Raw genomic sequence first — 13206 nt, forward strand, 5'->3', positions numbered from 1 at the left:
TTGTCTCTCCAAGTGCAAAGGGCTCACTGCTGACTTCTTCAGAGGTTACCACTTCACCTTAGCTGGCAATTATTTTTTTTTTTTTTTTTTAATTCCTGTTTGTTGCTACATTTAAGTGCATCTCAGCGGCAGCAGCCCAGGCCCTGGCTGGGCGTCTGCATGTGCAGATCCACTGAGTCACAGGAATGACAGCTGCTAAAATTCCCTTTAATCTGGATGGCCTCCGTAGGCGGAGAATTACACCTACGGTAATTAAAACTAAAGGCTGTATATTACCCAAGGGAGACAGAAGTAAAAGATCTTATTTTTGTTCTGCACAAAATTTGTATGGTAAACTGAGACGTTTCATGGCAAAGTCACATACTTTGTGAAAAACGGCAGCCTAGCAAAAATCACACAACATCCGGCAGTTTGGAAATTTCACTAAATGTAGCCAAATCTGAGTTTAAAGAAAAACAAGTAATTATTCTGATTAAAGGGGAGTGGGCAGGAGAAGCAGCTCAGTTTTTTTGTGGGTGGAGAGGGGAGATCGCAGGAAGCCGACGGAGTTATTCTTGGTGCCTCCTGGCTTTGGGGAAGAAGGCAGCTTGAGACCATGGCTGGACCTAAGAGTGCTAAATCCAGGCTCGGATCTCAGGGTCCCTGGGGTGATGCTGCTGTCACTCGTGCCTCGTGTGATCGTTGAAGATACAGGTGCATGGCACAGTGCAGCCCTGAGCACAGACCCCAGCTTCAATTCTGCAGGCTGTCGAGCCCCAGGGTTTTCCAAGCTTTCCTCCTGGTTGTTTGGCTTTGCCAGCTCAGAATGAGAGTCACTGTGGAGAGAGCTGGGGCAGCCCTGCCTGCGGATGCTCCGTGTCACCATGGATGTGCTGTGACCCCCCTCCTCCTCCAGAGCTCCATGGGCTCCATGTCTAGAGGCTGGGGCTCCTCCGCTCCCCTTCGGCAGGAGCAAGGGATGGCTCCTCGCTCCCTCCCAAGAAAGTTGTGAGGATAAATGCAGTGAAAAGGGCAAGGTGTACCTGGAGGCAAGAGGAGCAATCGCTCTTCTCTGGGAGAGAGGGCTTGGCACTGATTTTGCTCCCTCCTTTGTAAACTCGTGTGCTGGGACGTGCCCCGTCCCCCTGCCGCCCCTCAGAGAGCCAGGCATTGGATGCCCTCCTCCTGCCCTTCCCTCGCTTCTTGCCCCCCGGCTCGGCAGCCCGGGCACTGCCAATACTTGCAGCGTTCACCTCGGCAATTACCACCAGTCTGGTCTTTTGTATCGCCTCATTGTGCTTAATTATGCACCCCACACACACACCATATGAGTGCTTCCACCCACTCTCACATTCTGTCTCACACATACATTCATTCTCTCATTCGGGACACATAATTTATTCATCCCAAGATGCAACTGTGTGCGTGTTATATTTAGGCTGTTTTAATGGTAGCTTTAGAAATATTTAAAAGCAGGTGAGCTTTTACACCCAAACAAAGATGGCCGGCAACGCTTCCCCTAATTAAAAGCAGAAGCGTTGTGGAAAATCCCAGCCACACTCTTTCTAGACAGGGTGCCTTATGCTAGAGTGGGAAAAAGGTCTCTCTGGCCAGCTGGGCGCTGCTCAGTTGGAAAAGTTGGCCCTGACATTGGGGGCCACCTCGCCTCCCGCGCCAGGCGATGTGCACCCTGCTGCGTGGCAAACCAGAGACAAAGTACATTTGGGGTCTCGCAGCCCCCACCGGGTTGTGAGGACTCCACAGAGTGTGGTATCCTCCCTCTGATACCCTCTCTCAAATGAAATCTTTTAAAAAGAAGGGGGAAAAAAATCATAGGGAACTCCAGCGTAGCTGTTGTCGTCTGGGCAGAAAAGCTTTGGGGCACTTCCCTGTGGCAGGGCATGAACACGGCCCCAACACGGTCTGCGAGCTCCTGCCAGCGTCAGGGCCAGAAAAAAAGGAGAAAATAATGTCCCAGGCTGCAGCATGCAAAGCCAGGGGAAGCACGTTGTGTGTGGAACCATGGGCAGGGGGCAAAATTAGGGCCTTCTGGGCACTTTCTAGTGGTCACCCTGGTGGCCCTCCATGCTGTTGTGCCTATGCTGCCAGGGTCTCCCACCATCCCTGGGACGTGGCTCCTGACAGGAGAAGGGACACGCGCTGCCTTCGGGGACACGTGGCATCGGGAGGAGAACGAGGCCTCCAAAGAAAATAACGATGTCTACTTACGAACCCCATCTTCCCCCGCTCGCTGAAGTAGAAGAGGGAGAAGCACAACTCCCACACTATCATCTGTTGCTATTAGAGCTTTAGCAGCAGTAAAGTTACCTCTCCAAACAACAACAACAAAAATACCACCCTTGCCTATTCTTTCAGACAGGAAACGTAGTTTTTATCGCCCTTTTTCCCCCACTCAGCTTTATGTTGTCCCAAGTCTTGGCTGGAGAAGCTCTTACAGGTGTTGAAAGAAAAAGCAAAGACCTGAAGACGTACTGGTGGTGTAAACTCTCTTCTTGTTCCTTTTACAGGTGAAGGCTGCTTCCAAATACGTGGATGTACCCGTAAGCACAATTTAAACAACTTCTGTCATAGTAATTTGCATTGTGCTTTGGTTTATGGCATGTGTAGCAACCCACGTTATGCATTAACAAGCAAGATCGAACCATGGGCCTTCACACTTCTAACATTTGAACTGGAAAGAATATCTCCATGATGTTAATAATGAGCAGTTACCCTCTTATGGAGACCCACAAGGCTGTTTAGGCAATAATTTGCAGATGGTGTCAAAAAGGTACCATATTTATGCAATTGGCTTGAATCACATTTAAAAAAAAATGGGAGCAGAGCATTCTGTTAAGTCTTCATTTGGACTTGTACAAATACAGTATAATTTCCAAACAAAAAGGTCCAGACATGTTAGAACTGAGCCAACACACATCTAACACATTAGCTAATCTATTTTATTTTTGTTCTTCTAATTGTTGGTTTATTTTACTCTTTTGGAAAATGACTTTTTTATTACTTTGGGGAAATGGTGATGAGCTAGCAACATGTGCTTGGGAAATTGTTAATGAAAATAATTTTTTTCCATTTTTCTGTAATTGGTATAGGAAAACTGTACATCGTCTCCTCTAATTAGACCTTGATTCATAAGGAAAAGGGCCCTTAATGTTCTTAGACAGAGCACTTAACTTGCCAGAAATTTACATTTAAATTGAGTTGAAGTGTAATATATGAATGTTGGCTGGAATAAGGGGTTACTGTAACATTTACAGGCAGAGAGATCCTGAGCAATTACAACTGAAAAAAAGAGTAGATTTTAGTACACCACACCAATTCCTACATCCAGTTCAACTGGGCAGTGGAAATCAAGAATAACTCAGTTGAGTTTGATGACCTGTATGTATAATGTGTGTATATGTGTACATTTAATGCCAATGCAATTGCTCTGCATGTTCTCACATGAAAATGTGATAAATTTATCAGACAATTTATCTTGGACCACATCATCTGTGTTCCGTGTTCCCATCCCTTTAGCCCAAGATAAACCTTCCCTACAAAATTACCGTATCTTGAGCCCAGCATAGAGATGCCAAACTCTTGAGCAGTAAGAGATCTTGCTTGGCTTAAAATATCCCAATGCAGAGATCAGCATCCTGTTATCTTTGAGTAATAGAAAAAGAAATACTGAGAGCATCAGAAAGAGGGGCTCGGAATTCATTTCTACCCTAGAAAATGTAGAGATCCTTCATTTGAAACTCCTGGTCATTCTAGTGCATCTTAAATATTTTGTCATCAGGAATTTGAGCACAGAACAGTTATTTTTAAGTAATTTTTACAGCAAAGCGTGGCATTTTCTGAGGCCTCTATGTTTCTGGAAAGTAAAACATCTCCGGGGAAGTGGCCTCAGTAAAATGCTGTAGAACCCTTTCAGGCTTTTCCAAAAGCATTTTCTCATTGTACCTGCGAGGCCCTTGGGAGGTCCGTGGCATCGCGGGTGTGCAGGAGGAGCAAGGCTCAGCTTCTGTCCTCGGAGCCAGTCAGACGCTCCGGTTCTTGGCATAAAATAGAGCAGAAATTGTTCGTCTGGGTTATTTTTTCGTTGTTTCTCCCACCTCCCCCTGGAACCAAAGCTGTGCTACAGTGGCTTCCTTGACAGCCCCCAAATTTTTGATTAAATCAACCACCAGCCCTGCACAGCTCCCAGACCTTTGTGGGAGGCCACCCCATGGCCCATAAGGTTTCTGGGGGAAGGAGAAAGAAAAACCAGTTTGGTTAGAGGCTCCTCTTTTAGAGGACAGAGGGGAAGTCCTGGTGTTGAACACAAAACCATCGGTTAAATCTAATTCCACAGACGCTGTTGCAATTGTCTGGGTACAAACCAATCCATTTAATGCCACCTTGAAATGGGCACGATCGGCGTGCTGAAAATTGCTTGAAAGTGTAACACTTGACTACTGCCACATTTGTGTTGTCCTCATTGTTTTTCAAATTAATACCTTGTCATTGTTGCAGTAGGTGTTAAGAAATGTTACTGGCTTCCCAAGGGCCAAGCACTGGCCCTTTGCTTGATAATTGTTTGCTTTGTATTAAAAAACTCCCTTCCTACTGCTTTCCAAACTGTCCTCATTTTCACCCTGGAAATTACACAGATGTGTTAACTAACTTCAATTTACAGCGGCTGACAATCGTATCTTGCAGAGAAATGATACTCTGTGATCTGAGGTAAATCACAGTAATGGAAACTAATGACACTAGTTATTAACAAACTTACAATGTGCCATGGAAATTTAAGATTTTGTGGCAGCTCTTGTAATGACTCCTGTTACAGTATTTTAATGGGTTTCCTTTGAGGTAAGTTTGATTCCAATATATCAAGCAATGTGAACTCAAACAGGATTTTTTTTTTTTTTTTTAAAGTAATTTCCCTTCAACCTGCTTCAGTTCCCATTTTCTTTAAAGCAATGTTGTGGTCCCCAAAATGTTGCACGCTTGTAGTTTGCTGTTTAAAATCCGCTAAATTCTGCAGAGAGCTGTAGAGATGTGACAGCACAGGGAAGCTCCCTGCAGTTTAGCAGCGGCTTGAACGTTCATGTAGACATCCATTCCCTGACTTACCGTTTTCCCAATTCATTCTTAAGAGCAGCACTAAACGTGAGTTAATGTCAGGGGTCTCAACAGGAAAAGAAGGGTGGTTTTGGCATGCCTCCTGCAGCTCCAGCTGCTTTCTGGACACATCCTCCCACCGTAGAAGAAGAACCAAGAGCCCAGCTCTGGCTGTTGGCTTTCTACCTGCAGAAACTAGAGGGCTTGCATAGAGAAGATGACCCAAGAAAACAAGTCCCCAGCCCAGCTTGCTGGTTCACTCATTAGGTCGACAGCACCAAAGGTAGCAAGACAACTTCCCAGCATCGGTATGTTGAGGAGGTGCTTTATTCCTCTGTCTGGCTTTGCTCTGGGCAAAAGAAGAGAAAGAGCAAGTGTCTTTGCATGATCTTGACACAGTATTTTGCTGGGTAAAGCAGTGGGACTCGGTGTCCATCAGGTAAGGAAAGGGCAAACTGCAGGAGGACAGCAGGAGATGGAGGAGAAGGAAAAGCAGCCACGAGGCTACACCGAGGAGCTGCCCCCTGCGCCGCTATTCATGTTTCTTTCTCTCTCTCTCTTCTTCTCTCCCCCATGCAGAAGCCGGGGATGGATGTTGCTGATGCCTATGTGACATTTGTCCGCCACTCTCAGGATGTCCTGCGTGATAAGGTCAATGAGGAGATGTATATAGAAAGGTTATTTGATGTAAGTAAATGCCTTCTCCTCCTTGGACACCAAGCAGGAGAGACCCAAAATGTGACAAAATAAGACAGGAGGATAAGTCACATTTTGAGAAAACTTATTGGTTATAGCTTTAAAAAATAAATAAATCTTTCCTTTCTTTCTGACTAAGGCTCGTATCTGCTCTCTGCCTGCTTTAAATCTCTACTCTAGTCTACTGTGTCTTGGTCTGTCTGTGCGTGGATTTTAAGGAAACAGCATCTTCTAAGAGAGCCCTTTACTATGTTTAAGCTTGTGGAAAATCTCTTTGTGACAGAACATCTTGGTCATTGTTCTCACTGTTAAAATTTGAGCCGGGTTTTTGGCAGATGCACTTGCTAAGGGCCATCTCTTCCACACATTTTGCAGTGCGTTTTATTGACAAGTACTCCAAAACTGACAGTGAATTAAGTGCACTAAATTTTAATTTTAAAAGCTAACCAAAGCAGAGCTGATTAGGAATAGACTTTCGTATTTCAGGAGGACCATGTTGTGGTGTCTGACACTGAAAGTAAAGTTAAGACGTGGTCTCCTTGATGAAGATGGCATGGTAGGAACTGACCCAGATGCTCAGAGCTATTTTCCTGTTGCACAAGATAAATTCATTGGACTGTAAGAGAACAATGACCTGTGATGCCCGTTTGTTTTGGATTTGGATGCATGTTAACGGATATCTCTGTTTCTGTTGCTCTTGTTGTGTTATAGCCTTTCTGTCCTCGTAGCTGTTTTCTAGCGAAGGTTTTCTGTTGACGGCCAGCCTGTAGCATTAGTGTTTCAGTCTTCTTTAGGGTATTTGTCCATATATCGATTTCTGTTTGAAGCAGCTTCTGTTCCTACTTTCCCTCCTTCCTTTCATCTCTCAGCAGTGCCATTTCTCAGTCTCCCGGCTCTGGAACTGTAACAACTTTCCTCGCTTTCTTTACTCGCTCGTTTGCTTCCTCAGTGTGCAGGGAAAGCTGCTTTTTTTCCCAGCCAGCCTCCTCCTTCACTCGATACCTCTCTTTTCTGCGCATTACCTGTCCCTTAGAAACCTCTTCCTCCTTTACAACTCCCACTCTTTCTTTCCCCCCGTACCTAATCGGATTAAAATGGAACTTATCTCTCATGTCAAATGTTTTATCACATTATATCAAGTGGCATGAATTAGAGTCAAATAATCTTACTGTGTACATCTACTAGCATGACCCATATCCACTGAGAATGCCTCATTCATGCACGGAGCACGGCAGTGCCTCCTCCGGGACTGGCTCCGGGGAGGGTTTGCAGCACAGAGCACCAGACGCACATCACCCATCAAGCAGGCATGGGGAGAAAAAAAAAAAATAAAAAAAAAAAACAAAACACAAAAAAAACCCCCACAAAACATAAAACAAAAGACTGTCGCTTCCATCTGCAGCAGGCCTGCGAGTGCGTTGCTCGTTTGTGTTGAAATTTATTCCATGAGCAGTTAAATTTCCAGAGCTCATCTGGACTGTTCTTTTCAATGCCCACACTGCCTTTTCCCTCATCCTTTCCCTATGAATCACAGTTGGTGTGTTTGTACCCTTTGGGCCATTATTTCCAATTTTTGAAAGGCTGTAATTAGTACAAATATTGATTTTGGTTTGATCCGCTTGTATGTAGTTTTACCAAGCCCTATTTTAAACAAATTAACAGTTGACATAAAAAAAAAAGAGCAGCTACCTTGGTGGAAAGCAAAAAGTGCAAAACCTTTCTTTCCTTCCCTGCTTTCCTCAAATCTCCCTGGTCCACATGGAATGAAATAATCAAGAGTAGGGTTTTTGTGTTGCTCCACCTCTTTTGACCCATGCTGGTTGCAGACAGGAGCTGCAGCGTGTGGGAGCTGTTCCTGATCCTATTCCCATTCCCCTTGCCATCCTCATCCCCATTCCCATCCCCGTTCCCATTCCCTGCGCTGGTGGGGCAGCACTGGGACCCAATGCTGCTGGCATCTTGGCACATGTCTTGTGTACAGGAGTGTGCATCCACGCGCGGGGTGAGCTGTGGGGCCCTTGGTTCACAAGGAGGGAGGGGGATGTGCCGAGCCCCAGCCACCCAAAAATTGGAATTACGTTTTGAGGGGTTGTGTGTCGTCTTTGCCAGGTTGCAGCTGAAGAAGCAAATTGCCCCTGAGGTCAGCTCTTGGCACAGCTGAGGTGCTGCTGGCAGGGTTTATGAGTACATGGGGATCACCTGGGCCCAGGCCCCGTTTAAATCAGTGCTGTGTTCACCTGCATTTTAGTGAGCAAATGCTTGATGCTGTTGTCCTGAGCTTGATCTCAGCCCTTTGCCCCCCTCACCCAAACCAGCGAAGCCAAGGGATCTTTGAGCTTCTTTGGTCTCTGCATTGATGGTCATATTTTCCAAGGACGCTTCAGGTGCTCGCTACCTTTTTAGTATGAAAGGGAGGGGGGATAATCAAAAATGGTATTTATGATGCTGAATTAGACTTGGGGCTGACTTTGTTCTTGCTTCCGCCAGCGTGGCAGAGGAGCAATCCTCTTAGCTGCAGAGTTTCTCCAGGCAATGAGATTATTAACACTTTCGAGGCCGGCTCCTCCGGTGGCTTAGTGGAGCTCACCCCAGCCGGGAGCTTAGTCCAGTTTGAGGATGTTTTATGTTAATACGTGCAGCAATGGCAGGTAAACAGCTTAAATCTGCCTGCGGGCGCTTCCTCTGGTCTCAGTGGGATGACGTGAGAGATGCTCACAATATAGGGCTCAACCTCCTCTCTGTGCAGATGGGAAAAGACCCCCCTTTTTTTGGCTGTGAGTAGTGCCAGAGTGCAGTTGCACAGTGCAAGGTGGCCTAGGGCACATTCGGTGGTGTTTGCAGCCCCCAGGATGTTCTTGATCCCCACATTTCTCCACCGTCCTGCCCAGTGTTTCCATTCATTTCCCCTTTGTTTCCTCCCAGGAGCAGAGGCTGCAGTGCGTTAGGCCATCTCCCAGCAGAAGCTGGGCTAGTATGTCTTTTTTGGTATTTACCACGATTTCTTAGCTCCGAAACCATCTCTCCTCCCCTGCATCGCGTGCCCTGCTCACGCCTGCAGAACAGGGCGATGGTCTTTGGCAGATACTGGTGTTTGTGGAAGATTATTGTAATATTTCTGCATGGTCTGTGTGTTAATCCTCTCAATTCTGCAAATTAGTCAAGGGGTTTTCTTTCCTCCCCCCCAAAACAGAGTCATCTTAATTTTAAAAATCTGTATTCTTGGGATCATTGAACGAACAGATTGATCGTGCAGTTCTGCTGGTAATCAAAACCTAACTAGCTTTTTGGCAGTGCTGTTTACTGCAGAGTAACATGACTTATTTACTTGGCCTGGCTCACTAATTTGATAACATTTAAAGCTAAAACACTGTAATCAGGCCCGTCGGTGGAGAGCAGTGGTAACAGAAGAGTTTCAGAATAGCATCGGGGCATCCTCTCCCCGTGTTCCCGGGCATGGCTTCGGTGCTTTGGGATTTAAAGGGCTGTGATGCTCTGCGTGTGGCGTAGAAGGATCACAAACTCTGTGTGGTGCCTGGTGGAAAGTAAAATTTTATCACTTTTTCCTGGGAAAGGGGGCAGAGTTGATAAGCAGAATGTGACTGCTCCTAGGAGCGATGAGGCGGAGGCAGGCGGGTGGATCTTAAACAAGGAAAACGCTTTCAGAGCGATCATCTCTGGTCTTCAGACCAATCCTGGAAAATTCAGGTCCCTGTTGGCTCAGGACACTCAGAATTTCATAGAATCAGAGTTTATAAATCTGTGAATTTTTCTGAAGGCAGTGGGAGTTTTATGTGCAAGGGTCGTGCCCTTTGATGGGAGTTATTTATATGTATTTGTATGTGTGTGTATCTTTACACACACCCTTAGATACTCACCGTGTAGGTTCCAGCCCGTCAGAACGTGTGTGGTCCAGAAAGTCTGTGATTGACTAGTAGGCTGTGATTGATCTTTCTTCCTTATCAATTGGTAAACAGTAATGTGAAACATACCGAGAGTATTTCCTGCCCAGCCACAGGCCAGTAGCACATACACAACGGGCTACTGAGCGTCGGCCGAGTGAGCTCCCCGAGATCCTGCGAATTCCAGCATCCTGAGGCAGCCCTTAAATAGCGCAGATGGCATTTTTCTCTCTGATGATTAATTCAATATCTTACCGAAAAAAACAAAAACATGCTTTTGATATGAGAGATCAAAACACCACGAGAAGCTCCTAAGATTGCAAGGACCTAAAAAAAAAATTAATTTATTTTTTTCCTCCTTGTACTTCTTGAAGACACCAGCCTGAGTAGAAGATAAGGATTAAAACAGATGTGCTTAGTGCTAGTTCATCTGCTTAAATCTAGCAGTCTCTGAGATCAGTGATTAAAAAGCCATCTCTAACTTTGATGAAATCCACTGCAATGGTAATACTGTGTCTCTGATCGCTTTCTTATGGGCCTCATGTCTGCCTAAACCGGACATAGAAAACATTTCACTGGAGATGATACATGGATTATATGGGTCAATTATACACTTAATCTGCCTTCTGGGGATTAAATGTGCATAGATTGACCCTGCGTATTTGGCTTGTCCTTGGCAGTTATCAGATCAGGAAGGTTGCCTTTACCAAAAAGTCTGGTAAGAACTTAATCACGGAGTGATACAGCCCGCCGAGGTGGCAGGAGTCACCGTGCTTTTTGCAGAAGGCAGTTTTACCACTTCACTGTCACTCTGTGTCTTCAGCTTCCTCGAAGGTCTGTGTCACAGCCGGGATACCAGACGGAGTATGTTCTCCTCAAATGAGAAAGTGAGCTTGTTCCTCTTTGCGGGACGGAGGTGTTTTTTTTCGCCTTGAAGGCAGGGTGGGATTGGTGAGGTCTGGGCAGATGTAGCAGGGAGGGCAATGGGGGAGACCAGGAGTTTGCTCTGCCCTGTGCCATCCTCCGTGCAGAGGGACAGTCACTCCAACTCCTCTCCCAGCAGTGAAGCTGTGGGTTAAATGTTAGAGGAGTCAGCATCTCCTTCCAGCTGCCCTCGGGCAGGCAGAAGCCCTTTGCCGGGGCTCTAGAGCCAGGTCGTGTCCCTCAGGCTCAGCTCAGTTGGATTTTTAGAAAGCCCCAGGGATATCCCAAGGCTGATGTTGCAGCTGGTGGATTTTTGTTGCCTTTGCCCAGCCCAGAGCCCAGCAGGAGGGCCTGGGGGCATGGCTTGGGACTGTCCTTGTATTTCCAAAGGTGGCCACCCTTGCTGGTAACTGATGTCTGAATATCAGAGATATTGAATAATAAGGATGCAGGGCACTGTGTGAGTCTCAGACTTCAGCAAAATCCCTCTACAAATTTCCAGGAACCTGCCTGAGCACTTCTCAGTGGTTTACTGGAGGATTCACAGGCATATGTTTCAGTACCTACTGATTTGGAACCTGATATTACACCTGAGTATACAGAAAATACTGCAAAACACAGCTACATCAGGTAATTCAGCAAGTCCTCTGCAGACACTTAGGCATTAGCTTATTCTTAAAAATCGAAGCTTTTGACTTCAGCAGAGTTACCCACTTGAATTTTGGCAGCTCCTTCAAGGAGTGCTTGCAGTATCAAGGCATTTCTTGCCAGAGCGTAAGCCTTGCACGGCACAATCAAATGCCAAAAGAGAGCCCTTCTCACACCCTCCTTCTCCTTCCCCTCCTCAAACCCGAGAGCCTGGTCGTGAGTCAGTGGAGCTACTCACTGTGAGTTAGAATTACTCACAGGAGGAGGGGTTGCAGGATCAGGGGAAGAACGGATATCAGACTGTGCGCCGGGCTCCCATCGAATATCTGCTAAGGCAGCCGCGCTCACCGCTTTCTCTGAGACAGACAACAACCTGTTTCCCTCCTACACAGCTAGACTGCTCATTAGGGCACTAACTCTCTCCCACTCCCATCCTGATATGGCCTCCACTGAGCTATTTCTTCTGCCTTGTTTCTTGCTTCTTTTTTTTTTTTTTTTTTTTTTTTTTTTTTCCCCCCTCTCTCCCCTTCCCGAGTGAGTTGTGAAATGAAGACAATTAGGCAGATTGATCTCAAGGAAGTGCAGTGCAGCTTGCTGGGTGTTTTTTTTTTTCTCCCTGTGCATCTTTGGAAGAGCCAGAGCAGCCCAGCTTTTGCTGCAGAGGCTGCCACAGCCCTTGGCTGGCTCGGCAGGACTGGGACCTGGAGTGAGTCCCACTTGCAAGGACCTTTTCTGGGGAAAAAAAAAATAAAATTGGGATGGGAATTATCCGTATATCTTCTAGGAAGGGACAAATTCTCTCTGTCCTGAGGGGTCACAGCGTGTACCATCCTTCTCTGGCCTCTTTCTCCTCCCACGTGCCCGCTCAGAGCTGTGGGGAGAGGAGCTTGGCATGGACATCGCTCACCGGAGCCATCCTTTCTTACTCCTGTACGTGAGGTTCAGGCAGCAGCAGGCATGGACTCGCGCGTGGCCTCCCGCGTTCCCCTTAGAAGGGTTTCTGTTCTGAAGTGCTCATTTAAGTAAGCTCCATTTAATTTATTTTAGGGAGAGTCTTAATAAAATAAGTCCTAGATCTGTCACTGGATTTTACATGCTCGTAAGGGGTTTTTTTCCCTCCTAAATGTCTTTATCAGAACAGCTTTTCATGTTCCAGTAGACATTTGGTTGAAGACAGTTAATTTGATTTCTTTTCCAGAGGAGATTTTCCATTAATCATTCTAAGAAGGCAGACTGATTGCTCTGTTACGTTAAGGTCAGCGTAGGCTTGCTAACATCAGCCACAAAGTGCTTTTGAGCGTCGGAGATGTTTGTTTTAGGGCAGGCACTGAATGAAAAATCATTTATTCCCTGGTAGACCTGAGTAGCCAAGGTAGGCTTTGGGGAAGAGGTGCCACCCTGCTGGATTGAGGGCAGCAGGGCATCCTCGATCCAGAGAGAGCCTTTTTCTAAGCGTCTTCTCTGCTCCTGGACCAGGAGCTGCCTGTGTGCATTTATAGCTGTGTACAGGTCGTGTCGTACGCTCGGAGCTGAAGCTGCCTTCCAGCTTCGTTTAAGAGTCCTGAGCTAATTGGAGCTCTGCTCTTGTGGAGGAAGAAGGAGACGCTCTTGTAGCGTCAGGAAGGAGAGCCTGAAGGTGCTGGGGTTCCCCATGAAATCCCATCCCAGGAGGGTGCCAGCCGGGCCTGGGGGTGCCAGGAGCGTGGGAAGGGCCGGGAGGTGCCTGTGCAGGCAGATGTGTGGGGCTGACCCCCCAGCCCGTGGGGGCCACGGCTGCCGGCAGCTTTGCTCCCTCCCCGCGGGCCTGCGCAAAGGGCCTCTGCCCAAAGAAACTCCCGGTGCTCGCAGGGGTGAGCCGACGGCCCCGCCGCGGACAATGACAAATTGTCTGATTTCCAGCAGGGCCTTCAATCCCTCTTTTCCTTCCCTCGCCCCCTCCACCCCCCCCCCAACC

General features: G+C 46.9%; 1 protein-coding gene across 1 annotated transcript in view; it reads left to right on the forward strand.

Annotated features, from left to right (window-relative positions):
* The window catches only part of CADPS (Ca++-dependent secretion activator), a 350522-nt gene that overhangs the window by 322302 nt on the left and 15014 nt on the right, over nt 1-13206 (forward strand). Inside the window, exons 29-30 of the mRNA XM_014946638.1 lie at nt 2508-2540; nt 5665-5772. Of these exons, the coding sequence (XP_014802124.1) occupies nt 2508-2540; nt 5665-5772 (141 nt within the window). The remainder of the gene's footprint in view (nt 1-2507; nt 2541-5664; nt 5773-13206) is intronic.

The sequence above is a fragment of the Calidris pugnax genome, unplaced genomic scaffold (genome assembly GCF_001431845.1).
Source record: "Calidris pugnax isolate Ruff unplaced genomic scaffold, ASM143184v1 scaffold81, whole genome shotgun sequence".
NCBI lineage: Eukaryota > Metazoa > Chordata > Aves > Charadriiformes > Scolopacidae > Calidris > Calidris pugnax.